This window comes from Chenopodium album, chromosome 8 (genome assembly GCF_948465745.1).
Source record: "Chenopodium album chromosome 8, dcCheAlbu1.1, whole genome shotgun sequence".
Taxonomy (NCBI): Eukaryota; Viridiplantae; Streptophyta; class Magnoliopsida; order Caryophyllales; family Amaranthaceae; genus Chenopodium; species Chenopodium album.
The window spans coordinates 73,611,452-73,638,255 of NC_137841.1; the positions used below are offsets into that span (position 1 = coordinate 73,611,452).

The following is a 26,804-nucleotide window of genomic DNA, read 5'->3' on the forward strand; positions in this document are numbered from 1 at the left end:
GCTGTGATCGGGTTTGAAAATGGTAGAAGGTTGGTCTGGTCAGCTGGTCTACACTAATTGTCTTTTACTCAACCAGAAGTATATCACTACTAGTATTGGAATACCATCAAGATTGTGCCTTAAGCTTGAACCGGAAAAAAAATGTATCTAACGTATTGTATTTTGACGATTGAGCATTGATGATATGAAATTACTTCTTAAGGATTTATGCTCATGTTTGGAACAACTTTAAGATTATTTATTCTCGCTAATGCTCGATCTCAATGGTTTTTTATTTTTACTTGTTTATTATGGTTTGTTTGTTTGAGATCTAAGACAAATACATAACATATGGTTTGTTCCTTAATCAATTGTGAATTCATGATTATGAGTTTATATAATTATATGTAATATTTCAATAATAATACTAAAACCCTCATAAGTCATAATCAATTTTTATAGTAATGTTACTCTACTTTCATGCATGGAGGTTTTTTATTAATATTTTATTGCTACAAATGTATGTATGACAGTTATTACAGAATATGAAATTAAGGCAGCGGGAGACCGGGAGTAGTGTCTATTTGAAAGTACATTCAAATTTTGTTAGTGACAGATTTTCATGTGCTGGTAGCTCCAAAAATGATGACTTTTAGTCATTTTTTTTGTTAAAGATGAAATGACTTAGTCAATTCAATTTGGCAAAGCAATTGGGAGCAAATAGGGTTTAGTTAATTCATCTCTCGGTCATTATAATTAAAATTAGCCTCAAAAAGTATATAAAATATACATATTTCCTTTTCAATGGTTAATAACTTGTAAACCTTACTAAAATCTTTCAATTATCTAAATATAACAATGACAACTTTTAAATAACTTGAATACATGAAAAATATAACGACTTTGATAAAGCCGTTAAGTTACTTAATCACCACTTTTCTAAAGTAATGATTGGAGCCTTCAAGTAAAGATGAAAAATTGAGTATAACGAATAGATAATCAAAGGCTACTTTAATTTCTTAAATCATACTTTAACCAAAACTGATTAAGCTAAAGATTTCTTGTTTGTGGAAATTATTTAATTAGTGGTTGTTTTGTTTCTTCATGTCGGTCTCTTTACCTCTAGCATGTGAGCTTGTAGTATATCAAGTACATTATACATACATATGTGACCTAGAATAGTACTAATAATACTAATAATGCAATGCATTTTTGGCATCCTAAATAATAATGCCTTTCATTAGGCTCTGTATAATAATAATAATCAAAACAATCAAATATGTTATTATTAACCGTTGATAATGATGATATGATGATCAATATATACGTACGTGAATATGTTAATTTTGCAAAAATAATTTCTACTTGTATTGATCATGTGTAAATCGATTGTTGTAAATTTCATATATAGTTGACAAGCCATTCAAATTTCCACCGATTTTTAAAAACTTCACGTTTTCATCTTCTACTGTGCTCGCAAGTTTTCTTTCAAGAAAAAAAAAATAATACTAATAATATACAAAGTACAGTATCAAATAGTATCACTCAATAATCATTATGTTTCTACTAAAAAAAAATTCAAATATCACATGCATTTCATACACAAAAATAAAACCGACAATTAGACATTAAATTGAAAATTTAGGTTAGAAAATATTCATTGATTGGCTAAAGTTGGTGTCAGTGAAATTTCATTACAACCTTCATCGGCTGCAAATTGGCTGTCAACTAGAGAAAATTTGCCATGCAAATAAGTAGGTTGGAAAAACAAATAATGCACTTTTTCAGTTTAACAGATCAAAAAAAGGCTAATAAAGTTTTGTTCAACCCTTCATTAAAGCAATTTATCTGCCGTGATTTTGTATCAATTTAATTATAGTTCAAAATTTCTTTAAAATAGTTAGGTACGGTCGTTAGGAATTTTGTACGTACAATTTTCAACTAATATCTTCAATATTTTGACTTGATTGGATAAAAAACAGGATTTCTAAAAAGTCAACGTTGAAAGGTATCAAAAAATGGTTGTATGAGATATTTTTTGCATTTGTGTATTCAATGTTTTCGAAGATTGATGAGTAATTAATGATCTCAGCTCATCTGCAAAATATTGGTATGGCATGCACACAATACGCATCATATGATATGTCACATGGGCACAAAATTACAATATCATATACTCCGTATCTTTTATTCATGTAAAAAAAAAAAAAACGAGTTACACCAAATAATATTAATTTGGTATAATAGTAAGAATCGTATAAGATGTGGTTTATGTGGAATCCTAATTAAAGGCAACCTAAGATGAAAATGTTCTTACTCTTCCCCTCACTCCCAAGTCCCAACGAGTCTTACTCGCTAACAGCTGTCTTTGGATTTTGTGTTGTACGATGTTAACAAAAGTATGTAAATATATGTGCTAAGTCGATTGATTAATGATGAAAATGTCACCACCGATTCGGTTCACTTTATGTTTTTTTTTTTTATTTAAAAAGAATTATTTTTTTATTTAAATTTTAGTTTTATTTAAATTCTAATGTCATAGTTTAAAATATCTCATTAATTTGAACAATAACAATCAACATAATATACATGTTGCAATTCTCAATTTTTAAAAAAGTTACACAAAATAAACAACCACTCAAAATATCCATATTAGCAGACATTAACAAATAAAGAGTATACAATTAATAGACTTGAAAAAGATGAACAATAATTAATACTTTAAAATCCCTTATCGTCGTATAAATTTGCGGTAGTCTTGATAGAACAATAATACTACTTGAAATTCCAAATTTTTGTGATTGATATGATCAAGATGAAAAATTAGGAATTTTATTATTATTTTTATTATTTAAATTAGGGTTTTGCGAGTCTGCAACTGTTTACGTTCTTCATAGTTTTGTACATTGCTTAAATTTTCCAACTTAAAAAAATCTTTAAAAAAAAAAAAAGCAAAAAAGAAAATTAAAAAAAAAATGAACAAAACCGGTTCAAAGGAAATAAGAAATAGATAAATTCCTTCCAAGTTTTGTATATTGCTTAAATTTTCCAACTTAAAAAAATCTTTAAGGAAATAAAAATAAAATCAAAAAAAGAAAATTTAAAAAAAAAAAAAAAAAAAAAGAAAGTGAACAAAACCGGTTCAAAGGAAATAAGAAATAGATAAATTCTTCCAAGTTAAAACTAAATAAATTAGCTAGTTTGGGAATTAAATTTGATAATTAGCCGTTTTGATAAATACTTTTGTCAAATTAGCCGTTTTAGTAAAAGATCCCGAATACAGATTGTTAACGATCCCAAGAAAATCTATGTATTCTTATACATTATAATAAATAGCTAACACATTGTTAGTGATCCAAGTAAATTAATGAATCTTATGCCTTATAAATAGTTAAAATATTGTTAGTAATCCAAGCGAATCTATGTATATTGTTAGTCATCAACGAGCAAGATTGGTAACCTTTTAATCCCAACTTCCCAAGTGTACCATACTCTCAAAACATCTTTAAGTTAGATTGTTAGAATTTAGAAAGATGTTTGTCAACTCCTTAATTTACCTAGTCATTTATCCAAAAAAACCTATCCTCAAACTTACTCAAAAATATATCGAATGTAAAGACAAGGACATTGGGCTTAACTACACATTGGAGAAATTTGGTTGGTGGGAAGAAATCAACTTTATTATACTGAACGCCCATGACACAGCCCAGAGGCCTCGAATTACCAGCACATAATTCAGGCCCAGTTCTATACAAGCCCAAACTATGTCACCACTTTCTAGTTTCTATTCCTTGAAAATCAGGTTAAAGAAACAAAAAAAATTCAAGGTTTTTTTTTTTCTTCTTTAAATAAATTAATGAAAACATTGGGCAGATAATCTACAACACGTCAACACTAACATAAAATTTCATTTTGTTTATCAGTACAAATACTATATGTTACGGCTCCATTGATATGGAAATTTTTAAATCATAATTGTAAATTATTCATGTGAAAATTTTATTAATTTTTATTTTTATTTATTTTTTTAATTTTTTGTGAAATGAGTCATAAGTGCAATACAAATTACAAATGAAAAATGGAGAAATTAGAACTTGTGACCTATCCGAAATAAGATCACCATTTTAAACACTAGGCCAAAACCTCATTGATAATTACTAAACATATCAGTAGACAGTAGTGACCTTTAATTTTTGTTGTATGGAAGATAGATATGCTATTGTTAAACGACCAAATTAATTAAAAAAATAGCCTGACAATTAAAGCTCAAAATAAAATAAAAAAATTGTTATCCCAATACACATAGCACATTCCTCGATTCATATTCATACCATAACATAAACAGAACTTGTAATTTGCTAAACTTATGATGACTCACGTGATGTATGAAACTTCAATTCATTCCAAGGTACGGTACATTTATTAGCTAGTAGTATGATGGATGAAGGAAGTTACGCAAAAGGTTGACAAAATGATGCAGTCTGTAATAAATTGATCAACGATCTGCTAAAATTTACCACCAACCTCAGCTTCCAGGAAATTAAAACTTTTTTTAAAAAAAATGTTAGAAATATAATCTAATGGACAGTGGCTTTCCTCTTTGAAAAATTAGATGGTGTCGAAATGGTAGGTAAATGCTTCAATGAACAATGAACATGGCTGCTACGTGTTATCTTTTTACTGGTATACTAGCCGTTTATTAAGATATTCACTACTGGAATACTCTGATACTTAATGCACTTAATCCCAGAAATATACTTTTATATACCTTTATATTTAAATTAAAGCACAGCCGTATTTATTTGGAGTACTCTGCTTTATGTACAACTACTGTATTTATTTACTCCCTACTTCGTATTTTCTTTGGGTTGAATTTGCCTCATTTTGCATTTTCTTTTTAGTTATGGTTTGTGAATAAAAATTGCTCCGTAAAATATACGTAGTAATATCAAAAGTAAAAGTTTTGTGTAGAACGGACTCACGTGAGTCCAATTATACAAATAAAAAATTAAGTGTGGTCGCAGACCATCGACAAGTGGCTAGGTAGTGGCAGTGGGTACTGGGTAGGGATGAGTATTTGCATCATAACCGGGCTCACGTAAAACGGTCTCACGCAAAACCTTCTTAAAATAAAAAGCGTAATGTTATAGTATAACCCTAAGGGATATATATAATCATTTAATACACTCTTGAAAATGGTACTTCGTATAAATATAGAAAATCATGACAAAAATACGCGTAAATCAATGTAATTAGTGTATATATTTTCATGATTTCCTAACTCTACACAATTTTCTAAGTGTTATATTTTCATGATTTCCTAAATTTACACAATTTTCTAGTGCACATTTAATGCTTATATATAGCCATAAAGATTATGTATAAGTATAACATTTTTCTAGTAATAATTACTACTAAAAAATACTCCGTAGGTAAATACGGAGTAGAACATAAAGCCATAATAATCCGTTTATACGTACGGAGTAGTATAAAAGGAGTATACGTCTGTACTTTAAGAGGCATGCATCGATCCTTAGTTGAGAGGATAATTTCAGAAATGCCATGCATGCGGTATACGGTCAGTTTTGCCCCTAGAGAGCATGTCATGTGATGAAGATCAAAGAGCTTTTCTACACGTCAGTTTAAATTCGTCTTGTCTATTTTAATTTAAATTAATCCTTTCAAACATTATTTTAATTAAATTTACCAAACTCAACTCTGAAGCATTAACAGTCATCACATGCCTTTACTCTTATGGCCTTAATCAACTTATATTTATGGACAGTATTTTCTCAATTAAATTCACTTTAATTGTTACAGAAAAATCTATAAAGAAAAAATGGTAACACATATTTTTTGTAGTCTAATGTGCAAAGTATTATACATTTATTACATTGTTCTTGACAAGTACTCCATACTAATGTCCAACACTTTTTAAGGGTTGTAAAGAGTATATTCATAACAAATCAGCATAATTGATTACATGCTTATGTTTCTTGAAGCTCTTCTTGCTTTACAACACATAATGTCCTCCTAATCCAAACACTATATATTACTCCACGAGGTAACTCAAATATGACGAAGTATCTAACTCAAGTAGAGTTTAATGTCCAATTCCGCTTTATTATTATTTTTTTTATATATTTAAGGGTCGTATTAGTACATAACAAAAAATATTAAATAATTAGGAGTAAAAGATGATGGAAACTTAGTTTGCCTTGTTTCCAAATTTGACTTTTTGTTCATTCCATATCCATATTGAGAGTTTGAGACATTGACACAAAAGTCCCTGTCCAAACACTCGAGCAGGGCATATGCCGCAATATCATGATAGTGGCACTACATGCGTAATTATATTTATTATAAATCCTATAGTACATATTTTATCATTATTATACTACATATATGTATAATTTATCATTATACTATATATATATATATAATTGTTTTCCTCTAAACAAAAATAGCTAAAAATTGCTTCTTTTTTTTTTTTTTTTTTTTAGAAATTAAAAATTTCTTAAAGAAGTACAATATTGTTTTTCTTTACAAGAAAATAAGTTAAGGTAAGATTATGAAATCAAATTTTATCATCTATGAACAGGCTGAGGTAGGAACTCTGATCTCCAATCTAACCTCTTTTCTCACGAGACATCAAATGTTATGGAGTAAATACTAAATAGGATCCATTATTGACTCAAATGGGAATCCAATCCCATTGAGTGTACACATTTTTTTTTTTAAAGGTTTGGTTCCCCATCCATGAGGTTAATTGAATTAGATAAAGTTTAGGAGAAATAAGTTCATCTTAACAAAAAAAAATAAAATAAATAAATAAAAAAAAAAAAAAATGTATGATTAGAAGAGGTTTAGGGGTGTAGATTGTAGAAGATGATTAAATGACATAATAAAATGATAAAAACTCAACAGAATTAAATGAGTTACGTGATTAGAGAGGCAAGAGTGTTGAATGATTAATCGATTATGGCAGTAGTTGCGATTACTAAAGGGTATATGTGACGTTTGGTAATAGGTTGGATCCGTTTAGAAAAAGAAAGAAAGAAAGAAGATGGTTATTTTGCCACTGCATCCCAAATATTGTTGCGTTGCAAAGACTATAGCGAGTGTGGAAATGCCGACACATCAATTGAACTTTTACTTATGCTATGCCCTCTTTCAATCCAAGCGACTATTACTTACAAAGATGAAGTGTATTCCATTAAGAAGTGCATATTCAATATATGTAATCTATATTTCTCCCTTTACATAGTTACTGTATACACTTGTATATTCAACCATGCCTTAACTTTCACAACAACATATTTATCTTCGTATCATTATATATACTTTGAATTGTACGGTTTAGCCAGACTACTAGTCTACTACCCGCCCAACCACTTGTCGATCCATTAGCTTCCACTAGTTTCAATAGTTATCAAGTAACGATTAACGAGCCATACTTAAAAAGTGCCCTATTGACATATTATCCCTCCACCTGTTACCTATATTCCAAATTTCATTTTAAGGTAATACACTTCCTTCTTAATTACTCGTACTAATCCTACACAATATTTTCTACCTTACGTGTTAAAAGGTACAACTATCTATTCATTTAATACAACTCCTCACGTGTTAAAAGGTAGAACTATCTATACTTCTCACGTGTTAAAAGGTAGAATTATCTATTCATTTAATACAACTCTTATTAAAGGATTATGTGATTAACTATATAGAGTAAAACAATCAATCAGCAACAAAGGGAATATTTATAGAATCCATTATAGAGATTTGTAAAAAGCCCATAAAAGAATATCCAAACCCAAAGATTGAAAAAAGGAAAAATGCAATTAGGGTTGTTGATTTGGTGTCAAAATAAGAATGGACCCAACTCCAAGAAGCAAGGGTATCTCCAATGGAAAGCCCTAGATTACACAAACACACTCTCTCTTCTGTCATACTTCCCATAATTTCAGTGGCTACTTACCCTCCCCTTACATGACGTGATTCAGTTTTCCCTTTTTTTTTTTACCACCAAAAATATTTATTTTCAATTAATAAATATCTCTAAATTTAATAAATATTAAAAAAAAATCTTTAATTAATTAATTAATAAAATAACTCGGCGAAATTAAAAACCCTAAACTAGGAAACCAAACCCCCCCTCTCTCTTTTCTCCAGCCACTGTCTGTAATAACTAAATCTCACCATCAGATTCAATCTCTGCCGTCACTCTTCCTTAATCCAACGGCTCAGATTTCTCCTCTTCTCGTGCTTATCATTCCCCCTTCTTTCTCTCACTTTCTCTCTCCTCACTCCTTACACACTTCCTCATTCTCTCTCTTAAATTCACAACAATGGCGATAAACCTTTTTCTAGGGATTTTTCGATCTCCCCCCAACATTTAACCTAATTTTCTCTCTCCCCCTTTTTTGATTTTCCCCCAAATTCAAGCTCAAATTCGCTATTTGAAAACCTCAATTTTTAATTTTTTTGTGGGTATTGATTGTTGTTGGAAGTGGATGGAATGATAACGGAGAGTTATTCAAAGATGAGTTCAGAAGTTGGAGTTCGATCGATCGATTATGGCGATGAATTAGTAGGGAAAGAGTTAGGGATTCTTCTTCGGGAAAGGGAAAGGGATATGGAAAGAGGGTTTGACATTTTCCGAAGTCCGTCGGCGCCGCCGACCGTCGACGGTTCATCCGTCGCCGGAGGTTTCTTTTCCGGCGGCGATGGCGGTTTGAACAGAGAAGTGACGGAAGAAGAACTGAGGTCTGATCCAGCTTACATTAATTACTACTATTCCAATGTCAATTTAAACCCTAGGTTACCGCCGCCATTGTTGTCCAAGGAAGATTGGAGGTATGCGCAGCGGTGGGGCGGTGGTGGGCCTGGGCCTGGGCCCGGGCTTGGTGGGATTGGTGATAGAAGGAAGGTTAGCAATAATAACAATAATAATAATAATGGAAATAATATTAGAGGTGAAGAGTTTAATGGAAATAATAATAATAATAATAATGGTAGTAATAATTATAATGATGGTAATGGTAATGGTGATATTAATAATATAAATGGGGGAAATTCGTTGTTTTCCAAAGGGTTTAATGGGCAGAAAGAGGATGAGAATGGGCAGAATGAATGGAGTGGTGTTGGGTTGCCTGGGTTAGGGTTAGGAAGTAGGCAGAAAAGCATTGCTGAAATTTTCCAGGTAATTTTTAATACTTTTTGTATGATTTAATTGATTTATGATGTAAAAATTTAGGGTTTATGTTAGATTTATGTTTGGAAGACTTAGTTACTTCACATATAGGTCAAAGATTTTGTTTTTATTGGGTTGTGTTTTTTTGGAAATTATTGATTGGATGTTTTTGTTTATCTTACGTTGGTAGGATTAGAATGTTCACTTCTTGGTGTACTGTGTAATTTCATGTTTAGGGAATGTTGAATGTTAATAGTGGTAGTTTTTAATCCAACAGTTGAGGATCAAAAATACCCCTTTTTTGGTTGTTTGGATTTATTTTATGACTATTCTAAAGCATATATTGTTTATTTTTATTTTTAATAGAAAGATCTGATTAGTCAAATAATTTATGGGCTTTGTGAGTGTTGGTGTTGAAAAAGGCTAAACATTTGCTGGTAGCTACGATTTTATTTGTGTATTTCTGTGTGTAACTGTTTTGAGAATTTGGCGGATTAGGAGAGAGCTACATAATCTATAGGAAAGATTTGATTGAGTGTATTAATGTCTTAGATGGTTGGATTTCAAAGCTATATTTACAACAGCAATATGGTCAGATTTCAATTCAATTCGATAATCTTGGTGTGATAACGGATGGTTGTTTTCGGTGACTTGTTTGGGGTTTGAATTGGCTTTATGGCTTATACTCACTTGTTGAGTCCTGTTACATGATCACAATTTATGTTTCAAATTAAATGCTTAGACTGGATTTGTTGAAGTTCGTATTCTGATGTGGAGATTGGTTTATAAAACAGGATGATCTGAATAACTCCAACTCTTCTGCAAGAATTCCTTCTCGTCCTGCTAGCCGCAATGCTTTTGATGAGAATATTGCAACCTCCGAGGCTCAATTGGCTCCTATGTCCTCAACCGATGCTATGCGCGTCGGTGGGAATATCCAAGGCATTTCAGCAACCCACAATGGTGATGGTTCAGCTTCTCTTAGTTATGCTTCTGCTCTGGGTGCTTCCCTGTCAAGAAGCACCACACCTGATCCTCAGTTCATAGCCAGAGCTCCTAGTCCTAGGATCCCCACAGCTGGTGAAGGGAGGGTTAACTCTATGGAGAAAAGAAGCATCAACAGTCCTAGTTCTCTGCACGGTACTTCAAATGGCCCACATGCTGCTGGGGATCTTGTCGCTGCTTTGTCTGGCATGAGTTTGTCATCTGATCCTCAGATGGAGGAGGAGAGGCAAATGAGGTCGCAATTTCAGCGTGGGATTGGTGACCAGCGAAACCTTTACAATTTACATGGTGAACATAATCATGTTAAACAGAACTCTCACATGAATTCTGCTGAATACAATCCTTTCCAGCAGCAGTCTTTTTCCCATCCAGCTAAAGGTTCATATTCCACCAAGGGAAAAGGTAGTGGTCTTGGAATGGATCAAAACTATTACTTGAGGTCTGATGGATTTGACCGCGGTCCAAACTCACCTTCTAACTTTCACAGTGTTGGTAGCCCAAGCTCGGCCATTCCAAATTACAGTCTAAGTGGGCACAATATCAATCCTGCATTGGCGTCAATGATGGCAGGTCAGCTTGGCAGTGGAGCGTTGCCACCTTTGTTTGAAAATGCTGCTGCTTCAGCCATTGGTGTGGGTGGCTTGGATTCCAGAGCATTGGGAGGTGGTGTATCTTCACGAGCAAACTTGATGGCTGCAGCCGCAGAACTGCAGAATCTCAACAGAGGGGGGAGTCAATCCCAATTGGACCCCTTATATCTGCACTACTTAACTTCAAATGATTATACTGCTGCTCAGCTCGCGGCTCTGAATGACCCTTCCATTGACGGGGGCAATTCTTACATGGATTTGCTAGCTCTTCAGAAAGCTTATTTGGGAACATTGCTGTCTCCCCAGAAATCAGAGTGTGGCCGGCCTTACCTTGGTAAATCTGCCGGAATGAATCATGGTTATTATAGCAATCCAGCTTTTGGGATTAACACAGCTTATGCTGGAAACCATCTATCAAATTCACTTATGCCCAACTCTCCTGTTGGACCTGGTAGTCCTTTGAGACACGGTGAGAGGAATATGAGAATGCCTTCTGGGATGAGGAACTTAGCTGCAGGCATGATGGGGAATTGGCGATCAGAAACTGGTGGCTTTATGGAGCATAGTTTTGGTTCTTCACTGCTTGACGAATTTAAAAGCAACAAGACTAAATGTTTTGAGCTCTCTGAAATTGCTGATCACGTGGTTGAGTTCAGGTATGTAATTTGTGTGATTCTTTGCAATTTCTATCTCCATTTGGTATCTTCTCATTGCTTAACTTGCTTGCTTGATTTTTGCAGTGCTGATCAATATGGGAGTCGCTTTATCCAGCAGAAACTTGAAACAGCCTCAATAGAGGAGAAGAACATGGTTTTCCATGAAATAATCCCGCAAGCTTTGTCTCTGATGACAGATGTATTTGGTAACTATGTGATCCAAAAGGTAAACACGACTTATTATTTATTTGATTTAATTTCTCGACTCTAAATCCTGTAGAAATGTGTGATTAACTTTAGTATTATTGTCAATTGCTTTCTTTGCAGTTTTTTGAGCATGGAACTGCATCCCAAATTAGAGAATTGGCTGATAAGCTCACTGGTCATGTTTTAACACTAAGCCTGCAAATGTATGGCTGTAGAGTGATCCAGAAGGTACTGTTTACACTATTTTGTTGGATTATTCTTTGCCCCCCCTCAAATATAAGTTTCAAAAACTTTTGACCTCAAACGTAAGTTTCGTAATGTATAGCTCTCCTCTTTCGTCTCGAAAGTATGTTTCAAAAACTTTTGGCCTTCTGATAATGTTGCTCTTGCAAATATATGTTTCCCATGAAATTTTGTGCTCTCACTAGATGATGCTATTTAGGGATAGTAGTCGTATTACCTGTATTTCTATGCTGTTCTTTCTTGATTGTTATATTTACATAATAATGACCTTAAGGAAAAGAGTAGGGCAAAGTTTTATTATCAAGTTTTGCGCCATCCTTCTATGATGTCTTGACTTTGATACCTTTTCATGCTTAACAGGCTATTGAAGTTGTTGATTTGGACCAGCAGAAGAAGATGGTTGTGGAACTTGATGGCCAAGTGATGCGCTGTGTACGTGATCAAAATGGAAATCATGTCATTCAAAAGTGCATTGAGTGTATTCCTGAAGATGCTATCCAGTTCATCATATCAACTTTCTACGATCAAGTTGTGACTTTATCAACCCATCCATATGGGTGTCGAGTCATCCAGGTTTAGTAATACTACCAGTTTTGTAATTTCTTATTGATCAAAATATTTTGCAGCTGCTAAGCTGATGTTAGTGGGAGATAATGTGAATCTTAACTGGTTAATTTTGATTTACAGAGAGTTCTAGAACACTGCAATGATGCAAAAACTCAACGTATAGTGATGGAGGAGATCATGCAGTCTGTTTGCATGTTGGCACAGGATCAGTATGGAAATTATGTTGTCCAGGTTTGTCATGGGTTACTAATTATTTCAGTGATGAGCTATATACTTCTGTAAATATTATTGCCAGGTTTTTCAATTAAGTCCCAGCTATCTTTTGGGCTTTAGGAATTGATGATAGCCCTCTGCTCAGCAGGTGCTGATCATGGCAGAAAATTATTGTAGTCTTATGAGTTGGTGTGAATGAATACTGTTGTTACCATGCTTTTGTTCATAACTTGTGTCACTATATAGTCTCTGTTAAAGTTTGCCCCATACTATTTTTGGTTGTGGGGAACCACAACTTTACTCTCACAATACACCACCACTTTCTCTCTCATCAGTTTCTTTTAACCATAAACTGGAAAAAGTAACTTTACCCCTATGGATCAAACAAAAGGGGACGGAGTAATGCATGTGTGCAATCTATAGAAGGTGAAGACATGTTTATGGTGTTTAGGGATATGGAATTACTTGCATACATGTTCAAACTTTAGCTCACAATACTCGGGCAGAATTACACTGGTGCCAATTTTTAAAGAGCTAACTCAATCTATTTTTTTGCTGCTCTTTTATTAGGGGTTTGTGTGTGTGTGTGTGTGTGTGTGTGTGTGGTGGTGGGGGGGGGGGGTAGATTGGTGGTGGTGAACTTCCTTTAAATTGAGTTAAATAACCTATGCGGATGACCAACTTGTTCTCCTTATAATATGCTATTATAATTGTGCTAGTACCTTGTAGTTCAGTGTAGGATGTGAGAGTTTGGGCAGTCTAGGTCGGATAAAACTGCTATCTCCCCTTATTATGCCAATCTTCTCTTCTTATTGGCCAACTGCCGAAAACCCTTAGATAACCTACATATTTTCTCATTTTTTAGAGTGTTGACGTACAGTGTAGTTCCAAATATTGGTTGCGTGGGCATTTGGGATATTTATAGTTGGTGACAAGTTGAAGGCTGATTACTTTAGGGATTATAGGAGTGTTAAAATTTGGAAAGGGTGTCTTAAGACTTTGTGATTGTTGAAGTATCTGCAAAATGAGGGTGATTTGTTTACCTGTTTGTTTATCTGCTACTTTGCTTGGTAACACAATGTGATTTGTACATGCTATTAAGCTTTCGTTGGCACGTTCATTGCAAAACTATGTTGACCTTTTAAATATTTTTACAGCATGTACTGGAGCATGGAAAGCCGCATGAACGCTCTGCTATAATAGTCAAGTTGACTGGGAAGATAGTTCAAATGAGTCAGCAAAAATTTGCTTCCAATGTTATAGAGAAATGCCTCTCATTTGGGGATGTAACAGAGCGTCGTAACATGGTGAATGAAATGCTTGGAGCTACCGATGATAACGAGCCGCTTCAGGTTCTTCCACTGCCCTCCCACTTCATATTGAATGTCTTCCACTTTATAGAATATTGAGATTGTTACCTTTTTAAATTCAAGCCTACCACCTTTTAATTGATAGTCAATTGTTACTTTGTCTAAGTAGCTTGTTGTGTATTAGCTTCTATGTGTATCTTTTTTTTTTTTTTTCTTTTTTTTTTTTTTTTTTTTTTTTTTTGTGTGTGTTTGAATTATTAATTCAGTACCATGACATACATCAAATTGTTGTCATTCTTGAGGCTCCTGTTTGTCCAGAAGTTGGGGTTGGTTAGATGTATTTTTCTTTATTGAGTATTTACCAGGATAACAGAATACAAGAATAGAACCATTTGTTTAATGAATGGCCCTCTCTGCATGGAGTGAGATGATTCTGGCCCCATCACTTTGTGTTCAGGGTTCATCCTTACCAGTCACCACCTATATAGAATGCAATAAGTTTTATTTTTGAGCAATATCTACGTCATATTAATGCTCAGATTCCTTTTTCCATGATTTATTTATTTTATAATCGCAGCTTGTTCTGGAAGTAGAATCTACATTCACAAGCATGATGGCAGTACTTTTAACTGTTTTATTATTAGTTTGCATTTGGTGTTTTAGAAATTATAGTTTATTGAATATTATGTTACAGTAATGAAATTTACATGTTTGTTTTACTTCAACCCCCCCCCCCCCCCCCCCCCCCCCCTCTTTTTTTCCCATGAAAAAAATCCTGAAAAATCTGTATGCATTAGTGTGCCAACTTTTCAGATCGCATAAAATCTAGTTTGAGGGTGGCAACTTGTTGGATTTTAGCTTGTTTTATGGCCATGTATTCTTGCTCACTAAACTACCACCCTTCTCCAGGATTGTCCGCAGTCTGAGCGATATCACCCACCCTACCATACAATCTTGTTAGTCTTTTGATAATTGGCATGACTTGTATCTAGAAATTCTAGACTGTATATAGCAATATCACTGGGAGTATTCTATTTTTTTATTTAGCTAGTGTTTAATGTGCAGTCATCAGAGAATTCCCCTGGATCATAAAAATTGGTATGACAATAATTATTTGATAGAACAAGCAATAAATGCCTTTAAAACAAAGAGCTGAGATTGAATGTAAAGGCATGCAGATAATACCTTGCCTGAACCCCTGGGTGGATTTTTGATCCAGTCCCCCGGTTTAATAGGGGAGCAATGGTAAAATGATCTACGTGTAGCTGACTTGATGCTGAATCTGATCTTGCCTAAGTTGGTGAAAACATCTTTGGCTATTATTACCAAATTCATAAGGTTGGGAAATAGGTTGAAGGTGCTATTGCCTGTGTAGTTCCATAACTATGTATACAGATTGAGTCCAGACAGGCAGACAGTAGAGTGGGTGAGTTTGAGGTTCTTTCATTTTTCCTTTTTCAGGAAGGGGTGGGGGAGGATCATAGGGAAAGCTTTGTTGCTCTTTACCAAAAGTTGTGCATGAGAAGGAAAATGTTGTCGGATAAAGCTCTCCTTCACGAGGGTTTGGGGCAATGGAGAACAGCTAAAGGGTGGAGAGCTTGAGAATTTTGTTTTATCTCAATTGACATGTTTCGCATTTTTGGATGTCAGACCATCCAGCTGTTTGCATAAGATTTTGCCACTTACAGCATCGTATATTGATTTTGTAATACTTGCTGCATTTATGGGACCGTTTTTTAATAGATAATTGCATTGTGGCATACCAGTTGGCATAACCTATTTTTTTGAATCATGTATCGTGCAGAACTTGTTAACTCCAGTCTCGGTCAGAATCTGTTCAGGATTGTGAATTGATATGTGCCAAGTAGTTACTTTGTTTTATCCTTTTATGTGTCAAAATGTATAATTTCCTTGTTGATTTGTAATGGTTATTTGAAACTATGTATCTTTCCTTTTACCTTTTTCTCTTGGTTTGAGCATTACATTCACTAGTCTTCTAAAGAGGGTATTCAAGACATGGTTTTTATGCGAATTTCTTTTTCTGTTGTTTAGGTGATGATGAAGGATCAGTTTGCAAACTATGTTGTACAGAAAGTGCTGGAAACTTGTGATGACCAGCAACTTGAAGTGATCCTCTCACGAATAAAGAATCATCTGAATGCACTGAAGAAGTATACATATGGAAAGCATATTGTTGCTCGTGTAGAGAAACTTGTTGCAGCTGGAGGTAAATACATTTACTTTATATTTATGATGTGTAAGCTTAATCGTTAGTGGCATCATAATAGCTTTGCTTTGTAATTCCTTGGAGTAGTAAAACCCTTTTTATTTATAATGTCGTAAATTTTTTATGATTGATCTAAATATCATGCGAATCAAGTGTGTATTTGAAATTATTTTCCCATAGTCCCATACCCGTACATGACTCTTTTGCGGATGTAAGGTGAACTACTACGTAATTTTCATGACTTACTTTGGATTCTTATTTTTTTGTGTGTGTTTTTTGCAGAGAGGAGAATCAGTTTGCAGACTCCCTACCCCCCTGCTCCGATGGCATAGAAGAGAAAGGTGTTGTACAGCTAACCGAGGCTAGTTTGAACGTGGCTCTCTACCCTTTGTTTTGTTTTATGCCTGCCGGTAGCTCCTGTCTATTTATTTAGGTTGGACTGAGAGCTGAATGAAAAATAAAAGTTGGTTGTACTTGTAAACCTGTAAATTGTAGCGTTTTTTGTTTCCTGAGGATATATACCTAGAAAAACAGGTTAGGTTGAGGCTCAAATGGTACAAGATACCTGATGCCCCTCCCCCCTTGCTGAGAGAGTAAAATTTACTGTACAAGTTTCGAGGGTGTATAGAGAAAGCTAGTGGTCGTGGAGGTAGTAAATTTGTGACTTGTGACTGTACAGAATGTTGCTAGCTGCAGAAAGAGAGCCTTTGTGTTAGAGTTGAGGCTATAAGTTTTCCTTTTGGTGTATCAGATGGATAATTCCTTCTTTGAAAGAACAATTTTCTCATATGATTCGAGCTTTCCTGTTTTCTTTTGTTTGTCATTCAATTTGTTCATTTAAGTGAGGCTATTTTGTTACATTCCCCCCGACAAACTTCATGCTTTGGGTCTCTCACTCAGTCTCTTCATCTTTTAACGCTTTTGTCAAAGTCAAATAAAATCATTTCAGATTTTCAATATTAGAATTAGAGTCCAGTTAATTACGACATAATTTGGTAGATAGCCAAATAAGTAGTGGTGATAGCAAATAGTCCCAATAAATAAGTCTTGACTACTGTTGGCTCATTGAGGAGTTTTATGAGTATGTCAAACACTAATAATGAATACTACAGGCCTGTGTTATTCAGCTTAATTTTAATTAAGTTCAACTCAGCTCCTATCAGTTCAGTTCCTAATTTCATTCTCGGTTTAGTTAACTTCAACTCCAATCAGTTCACCTCAATTTAGTAAATCAAAATGGGTCCTACTACTGCACTAGACTTTTTTGGACAGGTGAAATCATGCATGTTCTATAGTTGATTGATGTGAAAGCCATGTCTTTGCCAAAAACTTGCATAGAATCTTGTGCTTAACGGAACTTCTTAATGAAAAAGGCATACTATACTGTCTATAGTGTATACTGTATAGTGTATAGTTCTATACTTCATGTTGAGCCTCACTTGCACAAAAAAGTTGTGATTTACACAAAATTTCAGATGACAAGTTCAATGGCTACAAAGAAATTGTACTTTAAATTGTTGGTAATGGTGGACAACCTAATCTATTGATTTATAGTAATCTGTTAATTTTTGAATTTATTTGGTTTTGGAAACAATTTTTTATGACATATTCCATATTAATTTCTTAAATAATCATGATATTGGAACGGAAGATTACTATATGGATTAAGTTCACTCTCATAAGGAGTCCCAACAATAATGAAACAAACTTGAAACAATTAAAAGATTCGTGATATGTCATGTATTTACCGAAATTTAATTTAAAACACACAACACTAGAGATATATGCAGTACAGGCTGAAACCTCCAAAATTTCTAAAAAAAGCATGGATATTAGCTTTTAATTTTGGAATTTTTTGACTTTTTTCACTCGGAAATAAAAATTGCCGAAATGTTTACCATTGTCCCTAATACCCTCCGGCAGTCTAATTGGCTGGGTGGAACCATCCAATTTGCCTTTAAATGACCAATTTATCGGTTTACAACTTGCACCGATTACATTAAATCAAGCTTACCACGAACATTTATGAGAACATATAATGATCATATATGGATCCAAACGGCATTATATGACCCCCGAGATGTATCCCCTAAAATCTCAATGCTTTTCGACACCGGGCCCCGAAACATTCGAAATTTCTCAAAAATCGTGGATATTAGCGTTCAATTTTAGAATTTTTTGACATTTTTTCGCCCGGATATAAAATTGACGAAATGTTTACCATGGTCCCAAATATCCTCCGGGAGTCCAATTGCGTGAGTGGAACCATCCAATTTGTCTTTAAACGACCAATTTACCGCTATACAACTTACACCGATTTAATTAATTCAAGTCTACCACGGACATTTATGACTTCAAATAAAGATCATATTTGGTTTTAAACAAGATTCTATTACCCTGAGATGTATTCCCTAGAATTTCAAAACTTTTCAATACCGGGCCCCAAAAATTCGAAAAATTCTCAAAAAGTGTGGATAAGCCTTCAATTTTTGAATTTTTTGACTTTTTTTCGCCCGGAAATAAAAATTGCCGATATGTTTACCATGGTCTCTAATATCCTCCGGGAATCCAATTGGGTGGGTAGAACCATCCAATTTTCCTTTAAACGACCAAATTATTGGTTTACAACTTGCATCAATTTAATTAACTCAAGCCTACTACGAACATTTATGACAACAAATAATGACCATATATGGTTCCAAACGGCATTATATGACCCCAAAATGTATCCCCAACAATTTCAAGACTTTTCGACACCAGGCCATGAAACCTCAAAATTTCTCAAAAAGTGTGGATATTAGCCTTCAATTTTGGATTTTTTTTTACTTTTTTTTGCCCGGAAATGAAAATTGCCGAAATGTTTATTATGGTCCCTAATACCCTCTGGGAGTCCAATTGGTTGAGTGGAACCATCCAATTTGCCTTTAAACGGCCAATTTACCGATTTACAACTTGCACCGATTTCATTAATTCAAGTCTATCACGAACATTTACGACAACATATAATGATCATATATGGTTCCAAAAGGCATTATATGACTCCGAGATGTATCCCCAAAAATCTCAAGCCTTTTCGACACCGGGCCCCCGAAACCTTCGAAATTTCTCAAAACCCATAGATATTAGCCTTCAATTTTGGAATTTTTTTACTTTTTTTTGCCCGGAAATAAAACTGCCAAATTTTTTACCATGGTCCCTAATACCCTCTAGGAGTCCAATTGGGTGAGTAGAACCATCCAATTTGCCTTTTAACTGCTAATTTACCGATTTACAACTTGCACCGATTTCATTAATTCAAGCCTACCACGAACATTTATGACAACATATAATGATTATTTATGGTTTAATTTAAAACATTATTAAATTACCCATATATGTATCCCCTAAAATTTCAAAGCTTTTCGACACCGAGCCCCGAAACCCCAAAAATTTCTCAAATAGCATGGATATTAGCCTTTTGGAATTTTTTGCCTTTAAACGACCTATTTGCTGGTTTAAAACTTACACTAATTTCATTAATTCAAGCCAACCACGAACATTTATGACAACATATAATGATCATATATAGTTCCAAAAGGCATTATATGACCCAGAGATGTATCCCCTAAAATTTTAAAGCTTTTCGACAACGTGCCCCGAAATCTCCAAAATTTCTCAAAAGGCGAGGATATTAGCCTTCAATTTTGGAATTTTTTTTTACTTTTTTTCACCCGAAAAATTAAATTGACGAATAACTTACCATGGTCTCTAATACTCTCTGGGAGTCACATTGGGTTGGTGGAACCATCCAATTTGTCTTTAAACAACAAATTTACTAATTTACAACTTGCACCGATATCATTAACTCAAGCCTTCCACGAACATTTATGACAACATTTAATAGTCATATATGGTTAAAACGACATTATATGAGACCAAGATGTATTGCCTGTAATTTAAAGACCTTTCGACTCAAAGTCCCGAAACCTTCGAAATTTCGCAAAATGCGTGGGTATTAGTCTGAATTTTGGGAATTTTTTAACTTTTTTTCGCTCGTAAATAAAAATTGCCGAAATGCTTATGATCCTTAATACCCTCTGAGAGTCCAATTGGGTGGGTGGAACCATCCAATTTGCCTTTAAACAACTAATTTACCGGTTTACAACTTGCACATATTTCATTAACTCAAGCCCAACACGAACATTTAATGATCATGTATGGTTCTAAACGACATTATTTTACCCCTAGATTTATTCCTCAAAATCTCAAGTATTTTCGACACTGGGCCTCGAAACCTCCAAAATTTCTCAAAAAACGTGGATATTAGCCTTAAATTTTGAAAATTTTTGATTTTTTGTAATCTATAAATAAAAATTGCCGAAATGTTTACCATGGTCCCTAATACTGTTCGGGAGTCCAATATAATTAAATGGGTGGAACCATCCTATTTGTCTTTAAATAGGGAATTTAATGATTTACAACTTGCACCTATTTCATTAACCCAAGTCTACCACGAACATTTATGACAACATATAATAATTATTTATGGTTTAATTTAAAACATTATTAAATTACCCATATATGTATCTCCTAAAATTTCAAAGCTTTTCGACACCGAGCCCCGAAACCCCAAAAATTTCTCAAATAGCATGGATATTAGCCTTTTGGAATTTTTTTACTTTTTTTTTCCGCCCAAAAATAAAAATTGCTGAAATGTTTTTCATGGTTCCTAATACCCTCCGGTAGTTCAATTAGGTGGGTGGAACAATCCAATTTGCATTTAAACGACCAATTTACCGATTTACAACTTGCATTTATTTCATTAACTCAAGCATACCACGAACATTTATGACAACATATAATGGTGATTTATGGTTTTAAACATCATTATATGACCCCGAGATGTGTCTAATAAAATCTCATTTCTTTTCGACACCTAGCTCCGAAACCTTCGAAATTTCTCAAAAAGCGTGGATATTAGCCTTTAATTTAGGAATTTTTTGACTTTTTTTCGTCCGGAAATAAAATTTGCGGAAATTTTAACATGGTACCAAATACCCTCTGGTGGTCCAATTGGGTGGGTGGAACCATCCAATTTGCCTTTAAACGACAAATTTACCGGTTTACAACTTGCACCGCTTTCATTAAATCAAGCCTACCACAAACATTCAAGACAACATATAATGATCATATTTGGTTCCAAACAACATTATATGACTCCGAGATGTATCCCATAGAATTTCAAGACTCTTTGACACCGGGTCCTAAAACCTCCAAAATTTCTCAAAAAGCGTGGATAAATGCCTTCAATTTTGAAATTTTTTGACTTTTTTTTAGCCCGAAAATAAAAATTGCCGAAATTTTTTTCATGGTCCCTAATACCCTCCAAGAGTCCAAGTAGGTTGGTGGAACCATCCTATTTGCCTTAAAATTGCCAATTTAATTACCGGTTTACAACTTGCACGTATTTCATTAACTCAACTCTACTACGAACATTTATGACAACATATAATGAGCATATATGGTTCCAAACGACATTATATGACCCCGAGATGTATCCCATAGAATTTCAAGACTTGTCGACACCGGGCCTCGAAACCTCCAAAATTTCTCAAAATGCGTGGATAGCCTTCAATTTTGGAATTTTTTGACTTTTTTTTCGTCCGGGAATAAAAATTGACGAAAATTTTACCATAGATCCTAATACCTTCCGGGAGTCCAATTTGGTGTGTGGAACCATTCAATTTGCTTTTAAACGGCCAATTTACCGGTTTACAACTTGCACCGATTTACCGGTTTACAACGGCCAATTTAATTAACTTGCACCAAACCTGAATTTAACCGAAATTGATCCTAACCCGTTTTAACCCGTCTAAACCCGAATTTAACCTGACTTTTTATGAACCTGACCTGAATTCAACCAACCCGTTCTTAACCCGACCCGAATTAAACCCAACCTGTTACAAATCCAATCCGAAATCAACTCGACTTGTTATTGACATAACCCAAATTCAACCCAAATTGTTATTTACTCGACCCGAATTTTACCATACCTATTACTTACCCAACCCAAAAATTCAACCTAATCTGTTACTAACCCGACTCGAAATTAACACGATTTGTTATTGACCCGACCTGAATTCAACCCGAATTGTTCCTAACCCGATTTTAAATCACCTTAAATGCAATTTAGACCACCTTATTATTGTTGATTAAAGCGTTTTGTCTTGGGAGCCCAAGTCGGTTCAGGCCAACAAAAGAAAGGAGCATCATCCTCAAATTTAAGAGTTAAATATAGTTTATATTTGTTATATGGTCAAAGGAGATAATTGTCTTCCTAAATTATAGACTATAGTTCCCTAATATATTGCCATATATATTATAGTCAAAGGAAATAATTAGCTTGATAAAAATGATAATTATCTATTTATAGTTAGTTGTACCTGACCTGATTGTAACCTGCAAATTATTGACTTGAAAATAACCCGACTTGAATCCGAGAATGACCTAACTCGAAAATGACCCAACCTGATTATAACCCTCAAATTATAGACTTGAACCCGAGAATTACCCGACTTGAAAATAACCCGACATGATTATAATCCGCAAATTATTGACTTGAATCGAACCCGACTCAAACCCGAGAATGACCCAACTTGATTCTAACCCGCAAATTATTTACTTGAACCGAACTCGAGAATTACCCTAACCCGTTTTAACCCGTGAAAACCCGAATTAAACCAAACTTATTGTTCACCCTACTCGAGTGTAACCCGACCCAAACCCAATAAGAAGTATGACTCGGCGTGACCCGACTCAATCATGACTCAACCCAAACCCGACCCGCATAGGTTATTGAATTAATCTGAATTGGCCCGACCCGAGTTAACCCGACTCACTCTTACCCGACCCAAACCCGACATGTTTACCCGAATCAATCAAATATATAATATAAGAAAAAATATATTTCTTACTAGAGTGTTCATGTGCAATATGCACGGGATATATTTTATATTAGAAGCAATCAAATATATAATATTAGAAAAAATATACTGTATTTCAAATAGGTAAGTTGATTTGATGTAGTAACTTAAGCCATGTTTTTTTAGAGTTGTTGTGGTCTGATCTGCTTTATAATGCTATGTTCAAATCTGCTCTATTAAGTATATCTGTATAAGTAATCTGCCGACACATGTTCTGCTCTATTGAAATATAATATTCTCTGCTTTGCTCAGAAACTAAAAAAAAACAGGGTTGGCTCTTATATGTGGGTGCTACTTTGTTAAATCTATAGAGGTTACCCGTTCTGTGTTATAGGGGTTACTTAGTTAATATCATACTGTCTAGTTTTTATCCTGCAAGTAGCTATTCGGTGAGGCTAGTCGCGTAAATAGCGTGCTGTTTAATTTTTTTTTTTTTTTTTTTTTTTGTTTTGATGACTAGGGAAGTGTGGGTGTGTTAAATCTATAGAGGTTACATATTCTGTGTTATAGGGGTTACATTATGTCATAGGTCTATTTTTGCTCCTTTGCAAGTAGCTATTCGGTGAGACCAGTCGCGCAAATAGCGTGTTGTACATTTTTTTTTTATGATTAGGGGAGTGGAAATAGTTTGTAGGATAGTCCCCAAAAAAATATGCATATAATCGAAGGGCTTGGGATTTAGAGTTCTATGTTGTTGATAAAGGACTTGTGTATATCTGTGCTAATGCACGACATGTATTATACGCGAAAGAAAATATAATAAAGTGAAATGTTAGTACTGTTTAAAAAAAGTGAATTTTTATTAATTATTGCAATTTCTTGAAAAAATACTTAAAAAAAAAGGTGTAGTGGGATGGGTAGTTATTATCCTTTTTGTTGTTTTTTTTCAAGTTAAAAAAATAATAATAAATAATATAGTGGGATGGGTACTTGGGTTGTTATTGCCTTATTAGTTTGTAAAAAAGTAAAATTTTAAAAAAGAAAAAAACTCGAGATTTGAGTATTGGTGATTTGGAGGGTTGTGGTGAATTGACTCTATAATTATATATAAGATTTCTTACAATTGTGAGTATGAGTGAAAGTTAAATTATATTCCAGACTCCAGAGTAGAAACATTTTTCCAATTTCCCATTTTACCCCCATTAAATGATCGGGAGTAAACATTTTTCCAAATTTCTATTTCCATTTCCATTTCCATTATATCAAAGCAACAAGACTACTCTAGTGTAAATGTATAACTACCCATGATAAATGTCAAACTAAATACTCGTTCCCCATTATCAAGTTGATTGCGCAAATCATGCTCCACTTAATAAAGTACCGACAATAACATGATTGATCAAGTATTACCAAAAAAGGAAATAATTGAGAAAAATATCAACTAACGTAAAAACAAAAACAAAAACAAAAATGAAAATGAAAATGGTGAAAAATAATAATTGTACGAGTACAAATTTTTATTCATTTTTAATCTGACAGAAAAAAATTTAAGGTAGCATTCTTCCACGTGAGGTCCCTATCCATAGATTACGACCTCTTCTCTCAATTTTCTCTCTCCTCTAAATTTTCCCCCAAAATTTAATTAAATTTTGCCAACAAAATCAAACAATTCTCAAGTAAGCAACTTTCTCTTCTTGTTCTTTTCATCTCACTTTATACTCTCTTCTTCTTTCTTAAACATTCTATCAAATTTATTTCTGGGTTTTGAATTTGATGAATGTTTAAGAAATCTAGTGATTTTGAATTGAAAGTTTGAATCTTTCTTCTTTGTTTCACCCCTTTGTTGATTTTGATTGTTGAAACACAGTAAAAGGGGTGGAATTTGAGGAGAGAGAGAAAATGGAAGATCATTGGGAAATGGGTTTGCCATCATTTGAAGATCTAACACCATTATCCCAATCTTTGATCTCCCCAGAACTTGCTTTAGCATTTGGGATAACCCCAGATAATACTCGAGCTCAATTTGATCTAAATCGGGCGATGCACGACAACTGTTCGACGTTTTGCCCAAGTGAAGAAAATATTGAATCTTTGAGTTTGAGGTTGTTTTCTGGCAGAAATGATTTTGAGTGTTCTAATAGAATGAAAAGGGGTGATTGTTTTATGACTGATGAGGTGAATTCTGGGTCCAAAGATGATAATGGTGATGAAAACGGGCTTAATCGGGCCGTCAAACGACCCAGATTAGTTTGGACTCCTCAGCTTCATAAGAGGTTTGTTGATGTAATTGAGCATCTGGGAATTGACAAGGCTGTTCCTAAGACTATTATGGAGATGATGAATGTAGAAGGGTTAACTAGAGAAAATGTTGCTAGTCACTTGCAGAAGTACAGGCTGTATTTGAAGAGAATGGAAGGGCACTCAAGTGATGGTCATTCAACTCCTAGACGGGACTCGGCCATGTTCGATTGCGACGGGTTCGGGTCCATGTCAATGCCACCACAGTCACAGCCTTTACAGCAGCAGCCACAACAATGCAGTTCACTGCCTTTGATGCCAATGCCAATGCCGATGCCGATGGTGGGGCCGCCTCCGGGCTCGTATGGATTCGGACATTTGGGGTTGCCTGTGGCCAGTTCTGCTACTCCTGGGTACTGTGGGCTGGAATCTGGTGCTTACAACATGTTCTGGAATAGGCAGCGAGGTTGATTGTTTTGTTTAATTTTGATAAAAAGTATAGTGTGATTGATAATGGGTTGATGAACTAATTTGTAGTATTTGGTTTGAATCCTTTCCCATAATCACTAGCTGTCCAGTAAGTTACTTGGAGTCAAAATTGCCACATATGTATCACTCTCTCTTTACATTTTAATAAAATTATTTCACACGGTTAGTTATGTGAGTCCAGTTCAGTATATTTTTTTTTTTCAATGGTTAATCTGTATTACTGCTGGCTTATCTATACTGTTAATTCAAAATCAAGGGTGCTTCAGTTGAGCCACCAAAATTGTGCTTGTACATGTACTTCACCGATCATAATCTACCAAACAATTGCTTGAACTCTTCACATGGAGATCATATTGTGCATAGTTGTGATATTGATAATTTCTGTTGTTCATTACAGCTCAATTACTGGTGGAGTTTGAAAAGTGTGCTCAATTAGTTGTTTTTGTCATTTTTAATTTTTATTTTCTGTGCAGCTGAATCATCATCCTCTGAATGTCTGAAACACTAAACTATAGAGCAGTAAACATGTAGATCATGATGTGTTGAATCATCAGTTGCATTCATGTGTGAATGAAACCATATACTAGTTTTGTGCACTGTGTAGCAAATAAGCATGGCTAGTTTTGTGCAGTGTCACTAATCTATCATTTACAATTCGTGAGAAGTTCATATTTCTTCTAGAAATTGGCAAATAAGGATTGATATCTGACATTTGTGGACTAGGTTTTTTTTTTCAGCCGTGTTTTACTCTCACCTTCTACCTTTTAATATTGTGCTGTTAGAGGTTTACTGATAGTTGTTGGTTTCTCACCAAAATTGTTTTAAAGGCAATAGTAATGACTCGTGATCAAGTTTTGTCTGATAATTATATGTCTTTATCTCTTGAATACTACTATAGTGGATGGAGAGGCTGTATGGGTGTGGTAAAATATATGAGGAGACTACTTGAAGTGCTCACTTTAGGGAAGACGGGTCGTATACC

The 26,804-nt window shown here is 34.3% G+C and overlaps 2 protein-coding genes across 2 annotated transcripts; both read left to right on the plus strand.

The window, feature by feature from the left end:
• Positions 1-8,162: 8,162 nt before the first annotated feature.
• LOC145642357 (pumilio homolog 1-like) lies at positions 8,163-16,980 on the plus strand. Its single transcript, XM_081693507.1, has 9 exons — positions 8,163-9,184; positions 9,970-11,426; positions 11,511-11,652; positions 11,754-11,861; positions 12,237-12,449; positions 12,564-12,674; positions 13,814-14,008; positions 16,019-16,193; positions 16,476-16,980. The coding sequence occupies exons 1-9, from the start codon at positions 8,501-8,503 to the stop codon at positions 16,523-16,525; spliced, it is 3,135 nt and encodes a 1,044-aa protein (XP_081549633.1). The 5' UTR covers positions 8,163-8,500; the 3' UTR covers positions 16,526-16,980.
• Positions 16,981-24,779: 7,799 nt separating this feature from the next.
• LOC145556620 (transcription factor PCL1-like) lies at positions 24,780-25,997 on the plus strand. The gene has a single exon (XM_081618273.1). It carries the CDS (start codon positions 24,995-24,997, stop codon positions 25,802-25,804), a length of 810 nt encoding a protein of 269 aa, XP_081474399.1. The 5' UTR covers positions 24,780-24,994; the 3' UTR covers positions 25,805-25,997.
• The last annotated feature ends 807 nt before the right edge of the window (positions 25,998-26,804 follow it).